The sequence below is a fragment of the Chelmon rostratus genome, chromosome 14, assembly GCF_017976325.1.
Source record: "Chelmon rostratus isolate fCheRos1 chromosome 14, fCheRos1.pri, whole genome shotgun sequence".
NCBI classification, from domain to species: Eukaryota; Metazoa; Chordata; class Actinopteri; order Chaetodontiformes; family Chaetodontidae; genus Chelmon; species Chelmon rostratus.
Window position 1 is genome coordinate 20,647,553 of NC_055671.1, and position 26,879 is coordinate 20,674,431.

General features: G+C 40.2%; 1 protein-coding gene and 1 long non-coding RNA gene across 2 annotated transcripts in view; one reads left to right on the forward strand and one right to left on the reverse strand.

The window, feature by feature from the left end:
- The window catches only part of gria1b (glutamate receptor, ionotropic, AMPA 1b), a 67,793-nt gene extending 54,647 nt beyond the window's left edge, over nt 1–13,146 (reverse strand). Inside the window, exons 1-2 of the mRNA XM_041951571.1 lie at nt 13,053–13,146; nt 9,126–9,260 (exon numbers count right to left, since the gene is read on the reverse strand). Of these exons, the coding sequence (XP_041807505.1) occupies nt 9,126–9,260; nt 13,053–13,107 (190 nt within the window). The 5' untranslated portion in view covers nt 13,108–13,146. The remainder of the gene's footprint in view (nt 1–9,125; nt 9,261–13,052) is intronic.
- Nucleotides 13,147–21,982: 8,836 nt separating this feature from the next.
- On the forward strand, nt 21,983–24,163 carry LOC121616818. Its single transcript, XR_006007366.1, has 3 exons — nt 21,983–22,086; nt 22,343–22,385; nt 23,913–24,163. It is a non-coding gene; the product is annotated as an uncharacterized LOC121616818 (long non-coding RNA).
- Nucleotides 24,164–26,879: the final 2,716 nt, after the last annotated feature.

The following is a 26,879-nucleotide window of genomic DNA, read 5'->3' on the forward strand; positions in this document are numbered from 1 at the left end:
AGAAGGTGCTGGAAAACAAGTTTAAAAGTGTCTGCACAAATGGCGAATGTTGTTGTTTATCTGGTGAAAACAGACCCCCAATAATTGACATGTCTCTAAGCTTGAAACGTCTCAAAGTCTCAGCTCCAAAACACTCTTTCATAGAAGGATAGAAAAATACAAACTGGAAATGCTAGATAATAAACAATAACACTGGTGCTTAATAAGCATAAATAAAGGAGAGGAAACCAAACAGCATGTGTGCAGTGTCTGCAAAATATTAGTGGTAGAAGAACACTGAGTTAAAGAAAAAAAAACACAGAAAGGCAATATCAAAAGCATGAAATATGCAAATGAGAATAATCTTGTGAACAAATGTGAAGACGTAAGCAAAGTGGAACATTTGGTAAATATGAGAAAATGAGGAAATAAAGAAAAAAGGCAGTTCAAACTGTCCAGACAGAGACACAGAAATCCTCTGAGGGTTCTGTCCTCCAATAAAAACACAAACAGTCTGACAGAACTGAGACACATCACAGGGTAGTCACTGACCGACTGTCTCACCGCCTGTCTGTTTGTCTGTGTGTCTGTCTGTCTGATGATGATGGCTGAGACAGACAGCTGGCTCTGCAGTATGTGTGCGTGATTCTATATAATGAATATGACTGCGTGACACAAATAGCCCGAACAAGAGCAGAAAGGCTCGAGTGCTTTTGTTTTGATTGCTGATGCAGACATGTGCAGACTTTAGCAAAGTTTTTATCTAAACTTAGCAAATCTTAAATGATTTTCCAATAATCAGCAAAGAAAAACATGAATGAATGCTTGTTTCTACCCACGCCTGCTGTGTGAACCCATCCATCGAATTCAATCCCATTGGCTGATGGATTTAAACAGCAGATGGAGCTAACTCTCTAGTCAGAGCCATTAAACCATTGCAGAAGAAGACGACACGAAGAGATGACAAAAGATGATGACTCTTCATGGAGCTGAAAAGATTAGTTGATCACTCGATTAGTCTATCAGCAGAAAATGAATGAGCAGCTATTTTAATAACTGATTAATCCTAAAGACATTTGTGAGTCAATATGATGTATTGCTGCTTTTCTCTATTATTGTTAAACTATGATAGACGGTCCTAACTCTACATCAATTTCTCAATAATGACTGGGAGTATTGGCTTACCAAATAGTATTATTTATATTGACATGAGGACTCCACAGAGTTGGAGGGTCCAGTCCTCGTGTTCTTCGGGGCACAGAGAAAGGCGCTAACGCTGCTGAGGTGAGAGGGTCTGCTCCTTTTCAGACTAGTGATAGACTGAAATGTGACTTTCCAATGAAATAATCTACTGTTCATACATTACTGAGATAGCTCAAATTGAACTGTAAATGGTAAATGGACTGTATAAATATAACACTTATCTATTCTGACAACCACTGAAAGCACTTTTATAATACAAGCCTGTATTCACCCATTCACACGATGGTGTGCTGCTCATTACGAGGTTTAACCATTCACACACTGATGGCACAGCGGGGTTCGGGTTCAATATCTTGCCCGGACTAGACTGCCGAGTGATCGAACCACGGATCTCCTGATAAGTGCACGACCGCTCTACTTCCCGAGCCACAGCCGGCATCGCCACGTAACAAATCAAAACACTATATTGAGGTTTAAATGCCTACTGAACGTGTTTTCTCGGAACAGCTGCAGCAGATGTTGTTGTCACAGTGTTGAAGCAGCAGCAGAAATGCAGCTGCAGGTTTTTCCATGAAGCTCATGGTTCATTTCATTCATATGATCTGTGTGTTCAGACCTCCCTCGTGGTGTTCGGCTGCCTTCCCACCATCACCCTGCACAGATGCACCCAACTGTCCGTACTGTATACTGTATACTACTACTGTGTATTCACTGAACACTGACATCATCAAGTCCACTATTCCTCTCATCTTTTACTAGTTTCATTTCAAATTCCAGTTTTGACACTTTTTATTGTTTGCATTCCTTTCTGCAATGGACAGTAAATATATCTGCATTGTGTAATCATCTCTATAAAGTTACATTTACCTTCGCATGCAAAAAAGATTCACAGGAAACTATGCAGCATGTACTTTAGCATCACTGTCTGTGATTGTATCTCACAGATATCAGGGCTCTGTCTTATTTCAGTGTTAAGTTTCTACTAATCTCTACTGCTGCTACTTCACATTCAAACAGGCAAACCATCCTGCACCCTTTATTTTAAAAAAAGCAAGGTAATGCAAAGTATTTGTCACTGAGGTTTCATCGCGGTCCTGCGTGGATACGTCCTGGAACTCCAACTTTTCAGTCATAGAAATAAAATTAAAGACATGAACAATGATGAAAACATGTGCTCATCAGATGCTGTTGATCTCAAAAGTGATCTCGACGCTGGGAAAAAAAAAAAAAAAATCAAACATCTGTAAAGTAGCTAAAACCTACTGATTTCACTCAAGTCAACATAAAACATGTATAGCCAAGGATGGTGCAGGACGACCACCAGCAGCTGCACTCAGCACTTCACTGTTGGCAGCGATTTTTGACTTTACGGTTTGTGTTGACTTCAATAGAGGAGATCGTTATCTGATGGAATAACTTTTGTTATCTTTATAGCCCGACAGTGAATTTGTGAGCACAATACTGATATTGATATTGGGGAGTTTTACAAATACAATGGCACTATACTGGCTGACAAACAGATAACATTGACAAACAATCCTGATCATATCCCTTAAGACACAACCTGAACGGGACATTTTAAAGCTGAAAAATTCCTGCCAGTGCTCTCTGGCTGACAAACTATGTAAAAGTGACACCAAAGATTAGTTCACACCACCCATCACTACCAGTAACCATAGGTGGCATCAACTGAAATCAGTGGGGTTATAAAATTAATGAACTGGGGAGATCAATGTTAAGCAAGTTAACTGTTTAATGGATTCAATATCTACATACTGGGGGTCTCAAAGGAACAAACACTTTGTTATAGAAAAATAAAACAAATGGCAATCAGCTCATTTTAAATCTCAGGAAGCTGTTATTACTAAAAAAAAATAGGTTGACTGGTCTTTTAACATCTGACTGTGGTGGTTGGTATTGTCTGTGCTGTTAATTTGAAGGTCCACTTCCTGTGTTCTGTTGTGTTGGCTGTAACTTTACGTTTTGTTTTCCTGAGGCTCCCTTCCCCCCCGATGCGTCGAGGAGTGATTGGGCACACCTGAGTTCACTTCCTGAAATTAGGACGCCTATTTAACCTCTGCGGAGACGCTCCTCGACGCCAGAGTATACTTCCACGTACCGTGGTATCAGTTGGTCTCAAGTCTCTTGTGGTAAAGTACTTGTTTATATCTCGTTAAACCTTTTTGGAGTAATCGTTTGTCTCTTCTCTTTTCGTTCCAGTGCCTCCCATGCCCACACAGCCCAGCACTCTCTGGACCTCTCTGAGTTTGTGTTTGTTTGGACCTCACGCTGCCAGCGACTGTTTGAGTTATTGCCTTTCTTGTGAAAATAAAACTTTTGTTAACCTTCTCCGTTTCCGCTCCTGGGTCTCTCTCTGCACCCGCCGTCACACTAACTACAGCAATAAACGGGCCACTATGATCAGTCCACAAACACAGAAACCGGTTCTTCCTCATCTCTGACTGACTGACTGACACATCCCATCAGTTCAGGTGGAGATAAATCCTGCACCTCCCAATGACGGACTAAAATGATTTTGTTTCGTCTTTTTCAACCTCAGATCGAGATTGATCTCTGCTGTTGCTCTTCATGTCTCCCGAGGAGGGTTTAGGAGAAACAGATAAGAATAGAAGAACGTGATTTTCTTCAATGGAGATAATGAAAAGACAATTGTGAGCGGACGAAAGAATTGCTGTGGGCTACGACATGCCCGATAAGATGACTGTGACACACTGAACTGTCCTGACTTCAGCTCCAGATGTTGGAGCTTCAGGAGAATCCAAGTTGCGTAAAGATATTAAGCTAATTAAGCAAAAAATGTTAACACACCACAACAACAAAGCCCTTTACATGCACTGCTATTCACTAGCTTCTACTGTAATTTAGCTAAAGTCAGTTATCTCAACCTGACAAAGAAGTGAACCACGTCTATTGATTTTTTTGGGGGAAACACACGTATTTGCTCCCTTGCTGACAGTTACATGACAAGAATAAAATAATTATCATGTCTATACAGTACATCTGCAGCTAGAGCCAGTTTAGAAGTGGTTGTAGGTGTTTTTTTGTCACCTTTGGACAGAGCCACGCTATCTGTTTCCCCCTGCATCCAGCCTTTGTGTGCAGCTAAGCTAACTGGCTGCTAGCTGTGGCTTCAAATTTACAGTATTTACCACCAAACATGAGAGTGCCACGAAACTTCTTATCTAACTCTTTACAGCAAAGCCAAAAAGCGTAATTCCCAAAATGTCAAGCTATAAAAAGCTTCCACACAGTCCAGTTTTATTCACTCTACAGGTCCTGATCGTAGCTGTATTGTCACGTTAGACCAGCTGTCAGTCCCACACCTCGTCATCATTGAGACTAATTCCTGATAACAGTGACTCAGAGCTCAGCCTGAGCCGCTTGTATAAAACTCTGAAGTGTCAGATGCAGCAGCTCTGAGGACCGAGTCCCTGCTCTCAGAGAAATATTTGTTTTGCTCCTTCAGATGCAGCCATGCTGCTCTGCTTCGACTGTAGAAGTTTGTCTCACAGGAGGCAGAGCTCAGTCTGTTTTACATTTCACACAACAACAGACCGGGGAGAAAACAACAGACAGACAGAGGGGAGAGGGGGAGTTTCATAGTAAGAGACAGAAGAGAAGCGAGAGGGGGGACAGAAAGAGAAACACAGGGAGAGATGGTGGGTGGGAGGAAGATGTTGGTACACATGGTATAGAAAGTGATATTTATCTTTCATCATTTATAGTAAATGTGTCCAACCTCCTGTTTTATACTCAAACTGCACTCAAAAAAAAGTGAATGAGTAGGTGAATAAATGACGAAGTACATGAAACGAAGTGACTGAAACACAACTCGTCGCTTCCAGTGAAGAGCCCAAAACATCAGATCCGTGTGCAGCGATGAGGAGACTGTAGCCTTCCTCACATTCATACATGAAGCTGACAGAAACGTCTCACTTCCATCATGTTTTCAATCATTTGAGCTTTGGCGTGAGCTCTTTTAATGACTTCATCTCGCTATGTCCTCTTCTTCTGCACCGGCTGTTTATCTCCATCAACCAATGAACTCATGTTCGCACAACAGGATGGAAACGAGCATTCATTCATGACGTCTTTTCACAAATTTCTGGAAATTTTGTGAAAAAAAGTTAGATAGAAACGTGACTAACTTCTGGTACATGGCTATAAAGATGGCTGTCAATGAAAAATGATGTCAGCTTTAGTCTGTAAGCTTGACCACGAATATAACACCAGAGTTTATTGTATTGATTTTGTTCAACTTAAATCAGAACATTGATCAAACAATCAATCACAACGAGAAATTTTCCGCAATTTGTTGAGTTCATGACGAAGAGAAGAGGAGACAGAGGAGAGGTGGGCTGATTGAGAGCACAGAGAGAGAGAGAGACGGGCTTAATGAGCAAGACAGACAGAAAGAGAAATGGATTGTGAGACAGAGAGACAGAAATGAAGACAAGCAGCTTCACAGGAGAAGACAGCATGAAAAGGCCAAACAAGAGAGAGAGACAGACAGATGGATGGAAAGAGACAGAGAGAGAGACAGAAACGGGAGGGGGGGCTTTGTCAGTAGTATCCAGAGGGCAGGAGGGATCAGCTCAGGTGCAGCAGCTCCATCATTCAGACTCTGTTCACGTCTGGTTTAGAAAAATAACCTGCAGCATCAAGCAGAATCAGGACACACCTTCTGTTTAAAGGATCACTCCGGTTAACTACAGCTGTGTTGTTGCAGTATTGTCCATCACTTGCTTGTACTTGTACTTTACTTGAGTGTTCATTTTCTGCTACAATATAGTTCTACTCCAATACACCTCAGGATGAAATCTTGTACTTTTTTCTCCACTACATGTTTTTGATAATTTAATAAAGTCAACAAATCCACTGTGAGGTATTACTGTAGGTTAAGAAGGAGGAAATTAACAAGCTACCCAGCAGCAACATTAAAGAGATGAACACATTAATATGTCACTAATTATATTCCAGTTTTATGATACATATCATTCTGAAATGGGCCAGTCTGCATAATGAGCACTTTTACGTTTGGTTGTTTATGTAAAGTTTGATGCTAATACTTCTATACTTTTACAGATTTGACTTTGTTGACTGAGTTTTTTGACAAAACATACAAATAGTCTCTCATTAAAAAGTAAAAAATGTCTGCGCTCAGTTGCAACATTTCAGACTGATTTTCGTCACTTTAAAAAAAAGAGGTAAACTGGGGATAAAGGGCTAACATTCAGCATGTCTGTGAGTACAAACCTTTGATGTCTGTTCTGATTAGGATGTTTCACCTTGCTGAGTTTAACTCCCTGAACTCTCTGCAGTATAAAGACTCTGCACAGGCCAAATCAAAGGAAGAGATTCTGTCAGATGAGAGGTGAAGACATGCTCTACAGGACTCTGCGCATGTATAAAGCATGAGTCATCGGAAACACTGGCACTTGTTACTGCACTTGTTGATTAGAAACTACTGCAAAGTGGCTACCATGAGCTGGAAGCACATTTTGGGATTCAGCAGCACTGCTGGGCAATAAATCTGAGAGAGCGTCGTTCAGGAAAAAAACATGTTTAATATGCAGCAAAATGTAGTGTGGATGTTGAAGATGCTGAGCCTTACCTGGAAAGAACTACAAAATATCATTTTAATTATGCAGCCTGACTGTTTATTTTAACTCCCATCCCTTATGTGGCACTTACAGGCAGCATCTAAACAATCAAGCATTAAGGAGAAAAGGACACGTTTAAGTCACTCACAATGCATTTTAGTGCCTGATGGAACGGCCATTACAAAGAGAGCTGGCCTTAGAGGTCTTTACTGTGACAACTTTAACGATGATCACCTGTTACCAATTAACCTGTTAACCTGTGGAATGATCCAAACACGTGTTTTTGGATCATTCCACAACTTTCCCAGTCTTTTGTTGCTCCAACTTGCTTGAAACATGTTGCTGCATCAAATTCAGAATAAGCAGATATTTACAAAAATCAATGATTAAAATCAAACGTTAAATGTATCATCTTCATCACCCCAAACTGCTGTGCCATTGATGTGTGAGTGTATGAATGGGTGAACGTGGCATGTGTAGTAGGGAGGTCAGTAGACCAGAAAAGTGTTATATAACTGCAAACCATTTACATAAACAATTACATACTGCTTAAAAATGCCAAGAGTATCAGTGAAGGGCTACGAGGTTGGTTTAGCTCTGTTGAGTGAGTAGCTAATTTCAAGAGGAATTTACTTAACAGACTTGCTAACTTTAACTATATCTTACAAGAAATTAGATGAACAGCTAACTACTACAAATTTGAATAATGAATGCATCTTAGAGGCGAGGGAAGATCTTAGTATTTCTAAAATTTTGGCTAGAGCCCTGATGAAAAGAGAGTCAGTATCAACGTAGTGCCTGCCAGCACACTTACAGGATACTTTTAAAAAGCTTCCATCAGGTTCAGCCAGCTGCTCATGTCTGCAGTTGAACTGAGAGCATCTGCAGATTTAAATTCAGGTGTAACACGGCCGGCTGGTAAATTCAGCGTTTTGGGCAGAACAAAACAAGGTCAGCACATTGTTCTCCAAACCTACTGTACTGAATGTTCCCTGGAGCCAGAGTCCATTTAGTGCCGTGTTCCCTCTGGTCTATGTCCATTTACTGCTTCTGTCTGCCCTTTTAAAGCCTGCCTTCATTTATTTATTTTCCCTTTCTTTAATCCCAAGTTTGCTGAATGAAGTCTGGATGATGGAAGAATGATGCACTGACCCATGATGATGACTGCAGCCTTCACAAACCTGCAGCACAGTCAGACGGGCTGCACAGAGTCCAGTGTTACACAAACAACACACCTCATATAAATGTTGAAGTCACAGCGATCTTACAGCTAACAGCGCTTTGGTCGTTTGTGCTGAATAAAAACGGACAGAACAAACAAACTCCTTGTTTCTGTTTAATATCTGTGAAACTCAATAATCCACAGTTTATTTTCTTTTATGCAAAACCGCTTCTAAAACAGCTGAATTGATTTTTAGACCACTAGAGGGCAGAGAACTACTACAACCACACCACTGATGTACTATCGGCATTTAAAAATTCACCTGTTTCAACATGTGCCACCTCATGAATATAATATCCACTCTCTTGCTCTGTTTTTGGTCTCCACCAACTCCTGAGGGATCTATCTGGCTCTTAAACTGCTAAATGCTCCACTATGTTCACCAGCTAGTCTCTAACTGTGTCTGTCTGCTGTTTGCTGCATTTTTTTTTATTCATTTAAAACAGCTGCCTGATGCTCCTGGAAACATAGAAACTGAACCAGACTGGAAACCTGCCATAAAAAAACAGAACTATGAGATATTTCTCAAATTGCAGTCTCAGTAGAGCTGCAGAGTTGGTGCTAGTTGTGTTTGGAGTCACCACTATGAGCAACACTTACTGATTAAAGAACAAAAATAAAACATAGCACTTTCTGAAGATGTGAAAGAAATAAAAAAAAATCCAGAAAGGTCACAGAATCTGAATGAAACAGAGTGTATGTGCAGAGCCCGTCCCAGGGCTGTTGCTTGGAATACACCCTTAGTACACGAGGGTCTGGAGATCAATGGTAAAAATACATTTTGATGCTCTTGACACTTAAAGGACCAGTGTGTAGGATTAAGGGGGATCAATTGCCGCCATGTTTCTACAGTAGCCCAGAATGGACAAACCAAACAATGACTCTGGAGAGGGCCTTTCATGGTTTTATGTTGAGGTAAAGGTCGATGTAGGCTCTCCTACATGCATGGAAGTGGCAGGTGACAGGAAGAGTACTCAGTTGGTTGTAATCAGCAACCTCACCACTAGATGCCACTAAATCCTACACACTGGTGCTTCAAGAAGAACAGTTTGAAAACGTCACGTCAGACAGCAGGAGTTCTTAGTTTCTGAACTTACAGGCGTAGGTCATGGCGAAGCTGCTCCCCGTGTCCACCATGTCCACTTGTGGCACCAGTTTGGGGACGTCCTGGTGTTGCGCCAGAGCAAAACGAAACACCTCGTATTCATGGGAGCCGGTGGGGAAAAGGCCTCCTGTTTGACAAAAACAAAGACACACAGTGGAAATCACTTCCTGTCCCACAGCACATACTGCAGGAGGAAGGACAAAATAACTTCACACAAGCCAAAACTTCCCTTTCAGTTGAAAAATGGAGGTAAATAATAGCATCCATTACATTTAAATTGCTTTATGATTACACCATCCACAGAGTTTATTTTCTGCATAAATCCAAAATGCAGCTGGGATGGAGATCTCCGGACAGAGCTCATCAGTTTTAGGACTACAATCTCTGTCATCATATTAAACATTACATGTCTGATTCAGCACTGCAGGTGAACGTTCTTCAGCTGCTGTATATTTCATATTTTACGGTTTCATCTTATCTTTTGTGAATAAAACATCTTGGTACATTTTGCTCCTATTCATGAATCAAGTTGCATGGAAAATATTAATGTTTGGGAAATAAGTATTGGTTGTCAATGAGTGCACAACTGCAGTAATTAGTAGATTAATCAATTAGTTGCTGAACAGAAAATTTATTGGCTCTATTTTGATAATTGACTGATCATTTTAACCAGTTTTCAGGCAAAATGCCAAACATTTACAAGTTCCAGCATTTGCATGCATGCATCTGCGTCTTCACAAAATATCTGCAAAGCAGCTTTTTATAAAAGTAGAAGTTTGACATTTTGAGAAGATGTGCTTAGTCGCTTTGTTACCAAGAGTAGTTAGATGTTTATATTAATACCTATGTTATGGTAAGCTAACCAGCTGCTCATGGTAGCTTCACATTTACTGCACACACATTAAAGTGGTATCAATCCTCTCATCTCACGCACCCTGAAAATGGGTACAAGCATGTTTAAACTGAACCCTTCATTGCTTACATCCATGTTTGTTTGCTGGCAGTCTTTCCAGTCTCTTGCCTCCTTGCTTTTGTGAGCACTTTGCTGCATGCGTGTCTCAGAGCCCACCACCACCAGCCGTTGATCAATGGAATAATGTGTAATGATCAACAGGAGCTCACAATACAATATCTCACAACACCGGCCGAGTTAACTGTTGTCACTAGAAGTAATGATGGTCTGGTTTACAGTGATTGCTGTTGAAAGCCTCTTTTCTCAGTTCTCATTCAGCCTGCTGTCCTGGCACTCACACATTCTCTCAACAAAATGGTTTTTAGCGTCACAGGGAAATTATCTGAACACATAAACTCTGGATTGATTGACCTTCTTGTCTTCTCTGTGGTGAATTAGGACGAGATGCTTTTTAAAAATATTACCGGCTGAATTTAGAGCGAATTGCTCTGGTGTTTACAGCCACTAAATTCAAATGAACATGAACTTTTACTGTCCTTTTGTACAGAAACTGCCAGGACTCTTTGTTCTCGCAAAGAATTTAGCATCATTTTCACCTCAGCTTTGTCTCTTGTAGTTGAGGAAGAAGCAATAAACTTAACTCTTCACTTCCTCCATGGTTTTCTCTGAATGCTCACCCTTCTCTAAACCTTCTAGAGCTGCATCAACTAGCCAATCAATCGATTTGTGGATGGATAGAAAACTAATCAGAATCTTTTTTGATCCTTTGATAATTATTATTCAAGCAAATTCTCTGGTTCCAGCTTCTCAGTTGTGAATATTTGTGAGCTTTCCTGCTAAGAAGAGACGTTTTTTCCGCGCTAGCATCGCACCAACGACTCCTTCCTCCTACTCCTCACCTTCAAAATAAGAGCTCCTAAAAGTCTTGCGTTGAAATGTTACTGTAAATAAAACTATGTATGTTTAACAAAATATACTTAATCTATCGGAGTAAAGTAGTTGTACTGCATAAAAACAGCCTGTGAGGGTTAAACTAGTCTGTATCATATTACTTAGAATATAGTCTTAATGTGGAAGTAACGTTGTACTTTATTTATTTAAGGGGACACTTCAGCAGTAAAGGTCCCACGCAGGTGACCAGTTATTTAATTATCAGTGTATATAGGACCTCTAGGCCACCTGGATGCCTCATTTCACTGTTGCAGTTGGTATAGATGGAGCTAATTCAAATATCCAATACATTATGCTGTTGGCTTTTTGTATCTAAAAACAGATGCTAATCCTTAAAGTAAGTAACTACTGAGGTTGTGACAAAAAGTTGTGATAACAGAACAGATTTTTTTTTAATGACTATTACCCTGCGCAATGTATGTGTTGTATTTTATATGTGTTTCACGTAGCATATTAAAAACTGCTAACACTACAATACAGAGATATACATTATTGGAATAGTGTATGATTTATTCATCAGAGTTATGGAGACTAGAAGCAGTGCCCCTGCTCTCACAGAAGGGCTCTGATTCAATAACTTAAAGCAGCGAAAGTATGCAGACTGCATTTTATTCCAGTAATGCAGGTTAGTTGAACTTGATGCCACATCAGCACCAAAACCTGAGAGGAAGCTGCAGTGGGAGTGTGGACCAGTGGTCGGATGAATCCCATTATAACTTCATTTTGGGAGAGTAGCATGCTCTGCAGCCCACAGCTTCCTGATCCACACTGAATGTGACCAAACCAGTCAAGGCTCAAATGGGAATAAGAGCGTCGACGGAGGATTCACCCGCTGTACAAATGTCACGGTGAAAGAGGTTTTTACAGAGAGAAACATTAAGATTACTGACTCTGAATACAGGAAATAGAATTGATTGATTGTTTGAAGTTTGAAGTGTACCAGATGGTGCCCAGCCCATGTCTGGCTTCGAGACAGCAGCAACCAAGATGATAACATGGTGAATCATCATACAATATATGTTCACTACACGTTACTAACTGAAAAACATGTCAAACAGTTTCATTTGCCTAACAGAAGTGTCAGATAATGAACATTGTTCTCTGTCTTTGCCACAGGTGCAAAAGAACTAAGTAGATTTACTCAAGTATAAGTAAGTACAGTTTTGAGGAACTTGTTCTTATCTTGAGTATTTTAGTTTTAGACTACTTCATACTTCTTACTCAATTATCTGACAGCTTTATGTACTTTGCAAGCTCATAGTTTAAAACAAATGATCAACAAATCTAACATCTCAGTCTCTGTCCATGGTGCTGAATCCTATAATATCACTATGTGACTCTGTCCATGGTGCTGATTTCAGTATTGATGTGTGACTTTTGTCCATTGAGCTGATTCATGTAATATCCCTATAATAAAAAAATCAGTCTGAGTGAAAATTAATATTACTAGCACCTGAGCGCACCTACGTCATTAGGGGTATATTGCATATTAATTTGCTTCCTGTATGTTGCAGAAGTATCAAAGTGCAAGAGACACAAGATATTGTAAGACACAAAATGAATCCATGAACATACTGTAAGTCGCGGAGGGAATCCCAGCTACAGGCATTATTACAGGAGTGCTGAGTGAGGCTACATAAACACAATATAAGTCACGACAAGAATATTATTCTAGCATAAGGTTATTATAGGAATCAGTCATGGGAATGTTACCTGGAATTACTTTTATCAGCTGCACTAGGCTTGAAAAATCATTTTATGTCAATATATTAAATGAAAAGGATGTAAATATGTTTGGGATTTGTTAGGGAAGTAGTTAATTATTGGAGCTTGGAGACCCTTAGACAGAGCATCATTATATGAATGCACTGGCGACTCACTGAGTAAATTAGAAATACAGGAATGTTCCTTCAGACACTATGAGTTATAATTTGGGATGCAAAATAAATTCAATATCTCAAAAGAATATTGTAGGAAATTAGACTCTTCCAGGTCTTCCAGCTGGTCTCGGAGCGCCCCCGGGTGCGGGCACCCCGCCGCCCGCCGCTCACTCACCTATGTTGATGTTACTTGGGAAACTTGTGCCGCTGCAGAGCCCGAGCAGCAGCATCAGCAGCGGGAGGAGAGCCGAGGGGACCGGGAAGCTCTGCAGCCGCATGTTTCCTCCAGCAGCAGCACCGACGGGAGACGCGGAACACGCGGCGTAATCCCATTCACACCGGGGCCGGCAAAGATCCACCGCAGCCCGGTCACACACTCACACATCCACCGGCAGTCAGCTGCGGTCCTCCTGTCTCTTAATCTCTGTTCTCTGTCTGAGTGTTTCCCTCTTATCAAACATCCATAGTTGGAGCGCAGAGCTCTGCTGCCGCGTCGACTCTGAGTGTCAGAGTGTTTGTTCACTGTTTCTGTACCCAGCTCCCCCCAACCACCACCACCTCCACCTACACCCTCTCTCTCTCTCTCTACTCTGTGTCTGTGACTCTCTCTCTTTCTTAATTTAATTCTCTCTCTCTCCCTCGATCTGACTGTCTGTCTGTCCCTGATTCTCTCTCTCCCCCTTTTTCTGCCTCTCTCTCTTTCTGTCTGTCTCTCTCTCTTTTCTATCTCTCTTTCTCTGTCTGTCTCTCCCTCTTTCTGTGTCTCACTCTTTCTGAAATCAGTCCTTTCTCTCTCTCTGTCTCTCTCTTCCTCTTTCTCTTTCTAATTATCTCTCTTTTTTAATCTCTCTCTCTTTCTCAATTCAATTATATATCTCTCGCTCTGTTTCTTTCTCTCTCTCAATACAATTAAATAATTTCTCTTTCTGTCTGTGTTTCAAGCTCTTCTCTCTCTCTCTCTCTTTCTGTCTGTCTGTTTCTCTCTCTCTCTCTCTCTTGCTCTCTTTCTCAATTCCATTCAAGTCTTCCTCTCTCTGTTCATCTCTCTCCATTTAATCAATTGAGATGAGCTTTACTGGTATGCTAAACACCAACATGTTCTGGCAAAGCATCATGAATATGGAGTAACAACAACAACTGATGAGACTGTTTGTTTGGATTCTTCCTTTGGTCCAAAAGAGTGTAAAATATGCAGAGTGACAACAAATCAAAATTATGCAGTAAAATCACAATGACCTGTGGTGGAAAGTACATTTATTCAAGTTCTGTATACATTTTGAAGTGCATGGTTACTTCAGTATTTCCATTTTATGCTAATTCATAGCGCTGCTCTGTTTGATTGACGGAGGAAGTTATTAGTTAGTTTGCAGATTATGATTTTAAATTTAAAATACACAATACGATGCATTGTTAGAGACTAAATAAATAAGCAATGTGACCTTTTATAAAAATCAGTGGGTTGTTGTGTCTCATGTTTCAGATGTCTACAAGTTTCCACCAAAGAGACCTTTCACCATGGTTTCATTTAAATAGGTAATGTATGAGGCCTGAAGCGGTAAAATTATCCAATGCTTCACAAAAAATTATGTCAAAAATCTACACACAGTGACATTCATATCATGATCTCCATTTAATGTACGTACAATAAAACATGCATCAAATATACAGTAACAGAAGTTCAGGTAGTGTTATATTAAGTACTATAATATTTTTTTCATAATATTTAGGGAAATTACTCTGTAGAAAGCAAATTCTGTCCATATATTCGTTGGTGTATGATGTTGGATAGAGTCTTTTTTGTACTGATGGGCATAATTAACTGTCCTATGAGTGTGTATCTAGTAAAACACTTTTGTGTGTCAATACAAAAACCTTACTTTTATAAACTGAATATATGGGATCTTTGTCATTGGGACATTTCTAATTAAAACAAAACAAAAACAAATTTAGATACAGTAATCTTTTTGTTTGTTTGTTTCTAGCAACAACACTGATTTTTTATCCACAATGCGTACTGAGTACATGTTTGACGTATCACTGTGTGCACATGTCTCTGCAGTGAAGATAATTAATTTAGTATTATTATTTTTTTATCATTATTGACATGAAATATTGTCAAATCCATCTTATATCTAGATTCTCAATGTAAAAAAGTCCATCTAATAGCTGTTGAGATGTGCCACTTAACCACAAATGTGATCCCCATCATGGCGCTAGAGGAAAAGTCCAAGTCAATAGGATTCATCCTCTGGGCACCATGATTGTACAAAATTATATGCCATTTGTAGTACAGAGATAGCATTAGTATTAGCATTAGCTAAATGGTAGCATCGGTACTGGCCACTACCTGGAGCATCTCCTGAACAGGCCTGGGTCAGTTGAACGTGGCAGTGCTGTTTGGATTGTGTAGGAGCAGTGTGAACTGGCACTAGGGGGGGTGACTCTGGGACGCCAGAGTTCACTGCCTAGCCTCCTGGAGGTGTAGTGGGACTAAGTAGGCGAAAAACTGTTGAAGGGAGGTATCCACCTGATGACCCCCAGAGATGTGTTAGGAATCACTGCTCTTTGGCATGTATAGAGACAGATTAGGGGTCCAAGGTTCTTCACTGAGAATGAATCCTCTTTTTGAGCACAAGTATCTTGTGTTTAAATTAACGGCATTTGTGAAAATAACACGCTTGAAGAAAAGTCATGTGGATCACCAAAAGATTAAGATTAATCATCTGGGGACCAAGAATGCCTGAACCCAAATCTGTGAGGCTCCATCAAGAAGCTGTCACAATGTTTAACTTAAACCTAAAAAAATACAACCTCATGGTGGAGCAAGAGGAAACGTCAGAGGGTCAGGAGGATCCATCCTCTGGGAACCATGAATGTGTGGGCAACATTTCATGGCAATCCATCAAATACTTGTCAAATTAGACCTGGAGCAATGCTGCTAATGTATTTTATGTTTTTGTAATTTTATTTCCCATATTATTACGTGAACTGATGTTTATCATTTCCTATAGAAGCACATTAAAGTCCTCAGAGTTCAGAATCATTTCTTTATGAGGATGAAAGGATGGCAGGCACAATGGTAACTTGTTGGGCTCCTATGTCTCTAATCACAAAATGGCCACCCTCCCACACAGTTTGCCCACATAAGAAATAATGGTGATGCTGATAATCCCCCTCCATTCACGCTCTAGCCAGCCAATTTACTGAGACAAAACAAAGAGAGACAGGAAAACGATCACCCTCTTTCATCCACATCCCTGCTAAATTAATCTATCTACATTCCACAAACAGGCTAACAGCAGCGTAGGTGGATCCACTGGAAACAACACAAATGAACAACTTCTTCTGGTGAAGACACCTTGTTCTCATTGCTCACAGCTCTCATTTATCAGTTTCCACAGCTGGGTATTTGATGTATTTTGTTGCAAATGTTAATATCTAATAACTGAGAAATCCTGTTATTTGACAAGCTTTCAATGAGACATTAAAGGGTTAGTACACCCAAATCACAGTGGTCCAGCCATGCAGATATTTTCGTTGGTCGAGGGTATCCACCATATCCTAAAAAAGTCCCTACTTGAAAACTATTCAGTGATTTCTGTAAATTAGCCCATGTAAGAGGGTCATTTCTGTAAGAAATAAGTCGATGTTGAGATTTTCTGATGTCCCTGATGTCATGTCATGGTTTGAGGACCATGAACCAAATGATATTACCCTAATCTGTACTGGTGTGGCACTACAAGTCTCAGAAGTGTCAGCAAATAATATTGTAAAAGTAAAACAGCCATCAGCAGTAGCCACAAAAGTAATGGCAGGACAATGACCTTCTCAGACTTTATTTAACTTTTTAGTTAGTTTTAATGACAGCATTTGTTTTTCATGCATTATATTATCATTGTCACCATGCTGCTGCAGGTGCTAGTGTTCTCTCTCTTTTAGGGTCTGTTAAGGTCAGCCACATTTCGGGGTCTAATTATCCACAGATCCGTTCAGATCAGGTCTAACTGTGCTCTGTCTTTCCACAAGTCTGTTTTTGGACATCTGAAGGCCTGTACTGATATGAGCTGCAGCCTTGCGACCATCAGCAAACAAAGGCAAGAGGTTTGGGTGTCTTGCCAGTGAAGATCACTGATTGGCTGTGTGAACGTACCATTGCATCTGTATGTCATGGACGCTCACATAAAGAACAGCAGAGCTGGCAGGAGTAAATGTGATTGGGTCATTCAAACAGCAGTGTCACAGCAGCATTACACACATTAAGTAAATGTGTTTTATTCTTAAAACAGTTTTAAGCTCTTACTATTGTTAAAAATACTAGTCAGGGGTTCCTGAAACACACCTGTGAACAAATACCATGTAAAAATGGGTAAAAAAAAGATAAGGATGTGAAGATGTTTTACCGTTTGGACAAACCTTACCATTTCACCATGTGTTAGCTGACTTGTGGACACACAGAGTTGCTCATGGCAGCTCAGCTCTGTATGTAAGGTCTGTATATCTACACAGCACCATATACAGTATATATGAGGAACTGTGCCTGCTGTCTGATGTGTTTTTTTTTCCCCAATACAATTTCACTGTCCTGTATGGCCACAGAACAGCCGGAGGAAAGACTTCACTCTGCTTCGTTGCATGTCGATGCATCTCTCCTCCAAACCGCTTCGCTTGTGCATGGCTCCTTTTTATTTTTTCTCTGCACAAACCAACCTGTCACACTACATCGGGCTGCACAGCTTCACACCAGCTTACACAGTAAATGTTTACACAGCGTATGTACACTAACTTATTATTTTATTGTCATCGAGTTTGCTTTACAGCGTTAAATTCAGACAAGGTGAAGACTGGCTGGGCCGGCACACAGTAAGAAGTTGCTTTCTTGTGATGGAGGGATGCATGGTAATCCCTAAATCTGCTGATTTAGTGCTGGAGTCTGTGGGATTCATCACATATGAGCATGAGCTGGAAGAAGAGACACACAACGCACACCTCAATGTAAGTTATTGTATGATTTCTAGGCTGGATCTCGTGATGCTGACAGGCTAGTTAATAGTTTCTTCTTTGTTTTAGAGCTCTTCAAAAGCTTGGTGTTTATTTTTTCCCTCGACAGGTGCTGAGTCTGTTCAAGGCCAAATTGAGTTTGACAACAGGACTGATGGCCCTGCTAGAAAAACCAGCATAGACCAGCATCATTTCCATGCTGGTCTATGCTGGTCTATGCTGGATTGATGCTGGTTTAGCTGGTGAGCCAACATAACTATGCTGGTGGACCAGCATGCTGTTGCTAATGATGCTGGTGGACCAGCTTATGATGCTGGTGGACCAGCATGCTGTTGCTAATGATGCTGGTGGACCAGCTTATGATGCTGCTGGACCAGCATGCTGTTGCTAATGATGCTGGTGGACCAGCTTATGATGCTGGTGGACCAGCATGCTGTTGCTAATGATGCTGGTGGACCAGCTTATGATGCTGCTGGACCAGCATGCTGTTGCTAATGATGCTGGTGGACCAGCTTATGATGCTGCTGGACCAGCATGGTGTTGTTACTGATGCTGGTGGACCATCTTATGATGCTGCTGGACCAGCATGGTGTTGTTAATGATGCTGGTGGACCAGCTTGGTGTTGCTAATCATGCTGGGAGGATGAGCATCATTACCAACACTACCAGCATGCTGGTCTACCATTACCACAAGTATAGTATAGTTGCATGCTGGTCCACCAGCATGGTCTTTCTCGTGAAACTGGTTATAAAAGTGACTGACATTTAATGAAGGCTAGCTGTCTTACTGCAGTAAAGTAATCTAACCTCTCACTCTGCATTTTATAGCTGTAAAAAAAGCTGTAAAAGTATAGCCTTCACAGGCAGTCTACAAAGTCAACACTATGCAGCAGAATAACAATAAGTGTTTCTATTCAAATGATGGTCTTGAAATAGACCACTGGTTGCTACTATTTGATACATTGGGCATGTGAATTAAATGGCTCATATTTGTTGACAATCAAATAAAGTACAGTCCAACAATAGCCAACCTATGTTATTTTATGACAAAAACAACATTAAACATTGTGATCTCTGACATTTATTTATCTGACAGTATAGCAAACATTCATATGAGGTAGGAGAATCAAATGCAGACTGTTGTTTTGTCCATTGTCTGGCATACAATGGCATGGGTAACATACACACATCCTACAAGAAATAAGCAAAAACAGTACATTGCATAAAGAAAATCAGTTCATATGTACAAGATATAAAATATTAAAGTGTTCTAAAATTAACATCCTGGATAAAGGTGGGGTGTGGGGGTTGTGGGCAACCTAAATGCAAAATGTCAAGTGCTTCTCACTTAATAGTTTAATAGTAGCGTCCCCCACTTCAAAGGGCAGGTTTGCTTCAGAAGATTTGGGCAGGAATTCATTCAATGACCAGGATTTCACTTTGGTTCTTTTCTTTCTTTTATTTTGAAAGTCATCATGGCCAACAAGGTGAAAAACCTTGAAGTACAAACACAAATAGAAATTCAGACAAAAATATAACCCAAGACACCATAATCAATCAACATAATCCAAAATCAAATACTTAATTCAAATACCAATTTTAAATTTAAATTTTAACTACTACAAATTAACCTTGAAAATAAGAATAAAATACCCATATTTAAAGCACCCAAAATAAATCAAATACATTTTAAAGCAATGATTTTAACCTTAACTTTGGCAGATTTTACCTTCCATAAATACAAACCCCAATTTTCAAATTACTTTTAGCTTGAGCCTCTTTTTAAAATACACATTTTTAACTGCGACTGTTTTCTGTGACATTAAAGGTTAAGTTTGGTTTTTTGACACCTGGACTTTATTTTTAGGATTACATATGCTCATAGTCTCACCCAGACAATTTTGGTGGAGCTTGGAGCCGTTTTCGAGCAATTTAGATCCATCCGTCTGTGTTTTTTTCTCATGCCATAGTAGCGGACAGGGCCAGAAATCGAAGCCCCTAAATTAGACATTATCTGCTGCGAAACTCGCTCATCTCTCGTCGTCAGGCACTTCTACATCGGATAAATATTCTGCCATGTTGCACAAAAATAGCCGTGTAGCCTACCAACAACAGCTGCTCTCAGCTGCGCTCTTGCGGTGCATGTCTATGACGTCACCAAAAGTTACCCATCCTTGTAAAGCCCCTGATGACTATAACAAGGAAGTTGAGCTGACATGGTGATAACACTGGCCATTCATTTATAAAATGTAGGTGAAATGAGCGAGTTTCGCAGCAGATAATGTCTAATTTAGGGGCTTCAATTTCTGGCCCCGTCCGCTACTATGGCATGAGAAAAAATGCTCTAAAGTCCAGTTCTATGTCCTGTTGGCACAGGGTCAAATTTATGATGCAGCCACAAACGTGACTGGAGCTCATAGCTCTCTCACCTCATCATCTGTGCTGTGTGACCCTGATTCAGATACGCTGTCTTCTTCTCCGTCTTCTTCGTCTTCTTCTTGGTACTGCCGGACAGGAACACACACAAGCTCTACTTAGAAAACAACAACAAAATGCAGCTTCACGTATGATGGAGGGGAGGACAGTATGAGGACCTACCAGATCAGTGGTGCCAGCAGGAGGGCTGTTGTGCCGAGATGGAGACATGGTCTGTTCACAGGATGACAGGAAGTGATATAAGCACAGTGCTATGTCTATCAGAATTATGTCAAATTTATGATGCAACCACAAACACTCGTGGCTCTCTCACCTCAACATCCTCCATGCTTTGTCCTTCCCCACTATTTGTTAAAGGCACGGTCTGAGAATGCACAAAAAATATATTTTAGTAAAGTTTTACATTGAAGTAGCTTGTCTCAACAATAGGAAGAGATAAGGCTCATATAATTGCACAGTCAAAGGACTGTACTTTCTACTTAATTTTCGTTTCTTTTAAAGCAGTTTTTACATTTCAGTTAACTAAATTATTTTTTCACTGCTAGTTTTAGTTTTTGTCTTAGTTTTAATAACTATAATAACCCTGGACAGCAGCAGCTGTCGGTTTTACCGCCACTGGATTAGATCCCTCGCGCCCCACCTCAAACCATTAAGTAGTCGCGCGACCAGTGCAGGTTACCAGTGCTTTAACCGTTGGCTTTTTATCAAGCGAAATGTGTGCGTATGTTAAATATGTTAGCGACGATTGTAAAGAGATTGTCCCGACAACGGACATTAAAGATTTCGACATTAACCTCTTCAGCAGTAACAAGATTTACTGGGTGCGGTGGAAAGACGCTTTCGACAAAGTCCAAATAATATTCATCAAAGGTGAGTTAGCTACATCTCATTGATACCGACACCGTTTTGTCACATTATGTTTAGCTATATGACTGTCAAGCCCAAATTATATTCATCAAAGTTAGCTACATCTCATTGATACCGACACAGTTGTGTTACATTACGTTTAGCTATTGTCGAGCCCAAATTATATTCATCAAAGTTAGCTACATCTCATTTGATGCCGACACCGCTGTGTTAAGTTACGTTCAGTTATTTGACTGTCGCTAATGGGAGTCTTCGTAGTAGCTAAATGACTCGCTAGCTAGCCGTGAGCTAGTGAACAATTTAGCTAGCGTAGCTAGCTTATTAAGAACAGACCGAGAAAGCTCTCGCGGTGTGTATCATTGATACCGACACCGTTGTGTCACATTACGTTTAGCTATATGACTGTCAAGCCCAAATTATATTCATCAAAGTTAGCTACATCTCATTTGATACCGGCGCAGTTGTGTTACATTACGTTTAGCTACTGTCGAGCCTAAATTATATTCATCAAAGTTGGCTACATCTCATTTGATGCCGACACCGCTGTGTTAAGTTACGTTCAGTTATTTGACTGTCGCTAATGGGACTCTTCGTAGTAGCTAAATGACTTGCTAGCTAGCCGTAAGCTAGTGAACAATTTAGCTAGCGCAGCTAGCTTATTAACAACAGACGGAGAAAGCCCTCGCGGTGTGTATTAATGTACGAGTAAATGTGAAATGTGTATGTATATGGAAAGCAAGTTTTTCCACTTACCATTTGTGTTCTTTACCCCTGATCCAGACACCAGAGAGGCAGTGGAGGAAGAGCTGACCAAGGGAAAGCGAGTGAGGGTTCGGAAGGTCAAGGAGTCGAGCCCCACCTCCGTAGCTGATCCGTCTTCCGAACGGGAGGAAACCAAGGCCAAAAATGTAACTAACGTATGCAATGTAAATAGATAATAACGGAATGTAAATACTAATAAGGCTATGTAAATAGATAATAACGTTGTCATTAAAAATTCTGAAAACTTAAAGAGACACTATTATGCTCATCTCAGGAGCTTTTAATGTGATACTTAGTGGAACACTATTGAGGGGGAGGTGATCAGAGACTCTCTCTCTCTCTCTGTGTGTGTGTGTGCGTGCGTGCGTGCGTGTGTGTGTGTGTGTGTGCATAATCTGACAGTGGGAGTCCAATGGAGCCAGCTGAATCCCCAAACAAAGATGAGGTAAATTATTATTCTGTTTACAATATATGCTTGCATTGCTACTATAAATACAATTATAAAACGAAAAGGTGAAATTCGGCAATCTGATTGGCTGTTAACTGTGATATAATAAGGGTATATCACAGCTACTATTCTAAAAAGCCTTATCACAGCAGATCACTCCACTTCAGGGAAGCAGCAATGTTTGGATGTTTATTTTTTGACCTTGTTAACAGCATTTAAACATGTTGTTGTACACTTATTATTATTAGATTATAAAATCCTGCACTGTGCGTCAATGAGTAGGCTAATTAGGAGTCAAATAGCGGACCACAGACAGCTCCCGTATAATGACAGTCACAGGATCAGCACCTTGACAGAGACTTAGTGCTCTACAGGCTGATCTGTCACTGTCTGATTGAACAGCCTCATGGACATGATATTTTACAATTCTTCACATTACTTAGGCCAACTAACGAAATTTGTTAAGGCAAGTAATTTGGCGCTTTTAAAGTCATGATATTCAAATGCCGCTGCTGCGTCTCCAGGTGCCTGCCGCAATGTCACATATAGTCGGCTTAATGAAGTCAGTGATCACTCAAAGCTAAAGCTATTTAAAAAAACTCTCATTCATTGAGTCTCTGGGTGGATTCTTCCGGACTCATAGTTAACTGCGGGGGGACCTTGCATGTTTACGTTACGGGGCTGATTGTCAGAGAAGCAACAACGTCTACATGACAACAAACTAGGTAGCAAAAAGTTGCTGTAGTGTTTTGACAGCGTTAACAAATAGACTAAATTTGTTGAATTCACATGTTTAAGGTTAACTTAAGGTGAGGAATAGACAACATGCAGCACTAACATACAGAGAGGTGGGACTATTTTTTCACAGCGGGACTATTTTATTAAATAATATGTATTTATGTTTAATTAAAAACTACATGAAAATTATTGTGTATTCCTCTTTCGTATTGCCATTATTGGTAACCGGTTTGTAAATGCAAATTCACCAACACATTTACCTCCATATAAACAGTGAAAACTTAAATTAATAAGCTATAAACTTCACCAATATCCCCAGTTTATCACTCTTGTTGGGCAGAGAGTTGGCATTTCCCATGATGACTGACAGCAGAAAGGACAACATCTCCACCTCCAAGCCTTTACTTTTGCAACAGCATGGCAACATTAAAAAGACCTCTTAGTCTCAGCTGGATCAGGGTGGCATCCTACAGACTTTCAGTGAAAGAAGATCCTTTCCTGAACAAATTCCTCTCCCCACAGAATTATCCATCAGTAGTTGACAAAACACAACAAAAACATAAAAATTAAGTAAACTAAAGGTTGATTAAGCACTCAGAGCTACCAGACTTTGCTGCTACCTGTGGAAGCGCATATTTTAGAAATAATGGAGGAATTTTTTTCAAAATTAATGTATGTGATAATACAAATTTGAATTATTTGAATGAATCCCTTGCTGTATTTATAAGTAATGGATATTTTGATAGCATGTTTTTTATTGATTTAATAGTTTTTTAATCTTTTCAGTCTGTTTCAGGGAGTGGCTCAAGGCAAAAAAGGTGGACGACAAAGAGATAGAGGCAAGATGTGGAAAGGCTGGACATATATAACTGAAACAATCATGGACATTAACAGACAAAAAACACAAATCTCCAAATTGAATTGAATTAATCGCCTGAGATGTTCTAATCTATTTAATTAACTGTTCTAATCTGTTTTATGGTATGTCTAATCAGTTCTAATCTGTTTTATGGTATGTCTAATCAGTTCTAATTTGTTTGGTGGTACTGTATTTTTTTCTATGTATTATAGTTTTTAATTAAAGATAGATTTTTGTGAAACCCTTACATTGTGGGTTTTTTTTTTTTTTTTTTTTTTAATTTTTATTTCTAGTAAAGAATGGAATGCTGGATGCTGGTTATGCTGGTCCAGCATGGGGTATGCTGGTTATGCTGGTCCAGCATGGGGTATGCTGGTTATACCAGCATAGACCAGCATATGTTGTGTTTTGATGCTGGTCACCAGCAAAACCAGCATGGGGTATGCTCAAAACACAACATATGCTGGTCTATGCTGGTTATACCAGCATAGACCAGCATATGTTGTGTTTTGATGCTGGTGACCAGCATCCCATGCTGGTCACCAGCAAAACCAGCATGGGGTATGCTGGTTATACCAGCATAGACCAGCATATGTTGTGTTTTGATGTTGGTGACCAGCATCCCATGCTGGTCATGCTGGTCCAGCATCCCATGCTGGTCAGGATGCTGGTCAGGATGCTGGTCCCCAGCATGGGATGCTGGACCAGCATGACCAGCATGGGATGCTGGTCACCAACATCAAAACACAACATATGCTGGTCTATGCTGGTCCAGCATCCCATGCTGGTCAGGATGCTGGTCAGGATGCTGGTCCCCAGCATGGGATGCTGGACCAGCATGACCAGCATGGGATGCTGGTCACCAACATCAAAACACAACATATGCTGGTCTATGCTGGTAACCAGCCTTGCTGGTCTATGCTGGTTTTTCTAGCAGGGGGGAACTACGATGTGTGCTGCCAGTGACTTTCTGTTAGTACCAAATACATTAATTTCTTCTGTATGAACTGCAAAAATACACTTTAAACAGTGCAGATAACAGTAAGTCTTACCAATAATGTCTGCAGTCGTAATAGCAGTAACACTGTTGTTAGCAGAAGCACCAGCATTTATGTTAGCAGCAGCAGTAACATAGCATAATTTACCGTAATGTTAGCTAAAATATCATTAATAGTAATGATAGCCATTGTAATGTTTGCAGTAGTAGCACAAATAATAATGCAAGCTGTACTAGCATTAACAGTAACGCTAGCCTTTGTAGCATTTATAGTAATGTTAGCACGTAGCAGCAGTGACAGTAATGTTAAATGTGTCTTACTGTACTAATGTTTGCTGTAGTGATACAGTAACACTAATGTTAGCCATAGAAGCATTCACAGTAATGGTTGCAGTAGTACTACAGTAACAGTAATGTTGGGCAAAGTGGCATTCACAGTAATGTTTGCAGTAGTAGCATTAACAGTAATGTTATCAGTAGCAGCATTCACAGTAATGGTTGCAGTAGTACTACAGTAACAGTCATGTTAAATGTGTCGTACTGTACTTTAAAGATGGCTGTAGTGATCAGGTAACATTAAAGTTAACCACAGTAGCATTCACAGTAATGCTAGCTGAAGTGGCATTCACAGTAATGTTTGCAGTGGTAGCATTAACAGCAATGCTAGCCATAGTAGCATTCACAGTAATGCTTGCAGTAGGAGCATTAACAGTAATGTTTGTAGTAGTACCATTAACAGTAATGCTAACAGTAGAAGTAGCAATGATAGTAGCAGTAGTGAAAGCAGTCATTGATGAGCTGAGGCGTCCGCTGTCTTCATCTCTTTGGCTCATTTAGACTCTAATTAGCGCTGCGTGTAATTAGCTGAGGCGGCACATTGCAGCACATATCGAGATGTCTGGTTTATCTGTGGCGGCACGTGAGCTACATCAAACAGTCTAATCTGAGTCCACGGCTGCCTGCCTGCTGACGGGTGGAGGTGATTAGTGGACGGTCTGTTCAGTGATAAGATCTGGAGGAGATCTGGCTTTGACAGACTCGTCCTCTCTGGAAGAACAAGGAGAGCTTTGTTCGTGTTTGATGACAGAAAATAATTGTGGTTGGTGAATGTTTTATTCTTAATGCTGTGATTTACAGCTGGAAACCAATTTCATCACAAACAATAGATGTAGCAGGTCCAGTAGTAGCAGACCAAATGGAGGTCAGAAAACTGGACTGAGAACAGATTGATCATAGTTTTGTAAATTGCAAATTCTCTCGGAAACTTTGAATGTATTTACAGCTTGTATTGTCTGTTATTTAGGTATTTAAATATTTTTTTGTTCCAACTTGTTTTGGGTGTGTTTTGGTTGAATTTGGTCAGAAGCACTCACAAATGTATACTTATTGTGGTCTGTGGTGAGCTCTAGGTCACAAAACAAGAAAACTGCAAAATACCAAATAAAAAAATAATATTTCAACCGAGTTAGCATTTCTTAACAGTAAACATCACTTTTTTATAGCAGTTGTATTCCAGCCTCACTAGCTCTGTGAGCCTGTGCTTTGGTACAGCAGCGCTTTGGGCTAAATGCTAACATCAACATGCTAACAGTGACAATGTCGAAATGCTGATGTTTTCAGGTATAATGTTAATCAATGTCACTCCTTTGATGTGAAGGTGGTGGCTAACAATTGCTAATAACCAAGAATCATGACGTACAACTGAGGTTGAAGGGAATATCATATCAATGTCAGAAACCAAAGTATCGGCCAAATTAAAATGTTTCCCTGACGATGGCGCTGGATAGAAAGGCAGTGGGATTCATCCTCTGAGGAACATGAATATCTGTACAAAATTTCATGATGAGATATTTCAGTCTGTTGGACTGAGCTGACATTGCCATCCCCATCACATTAG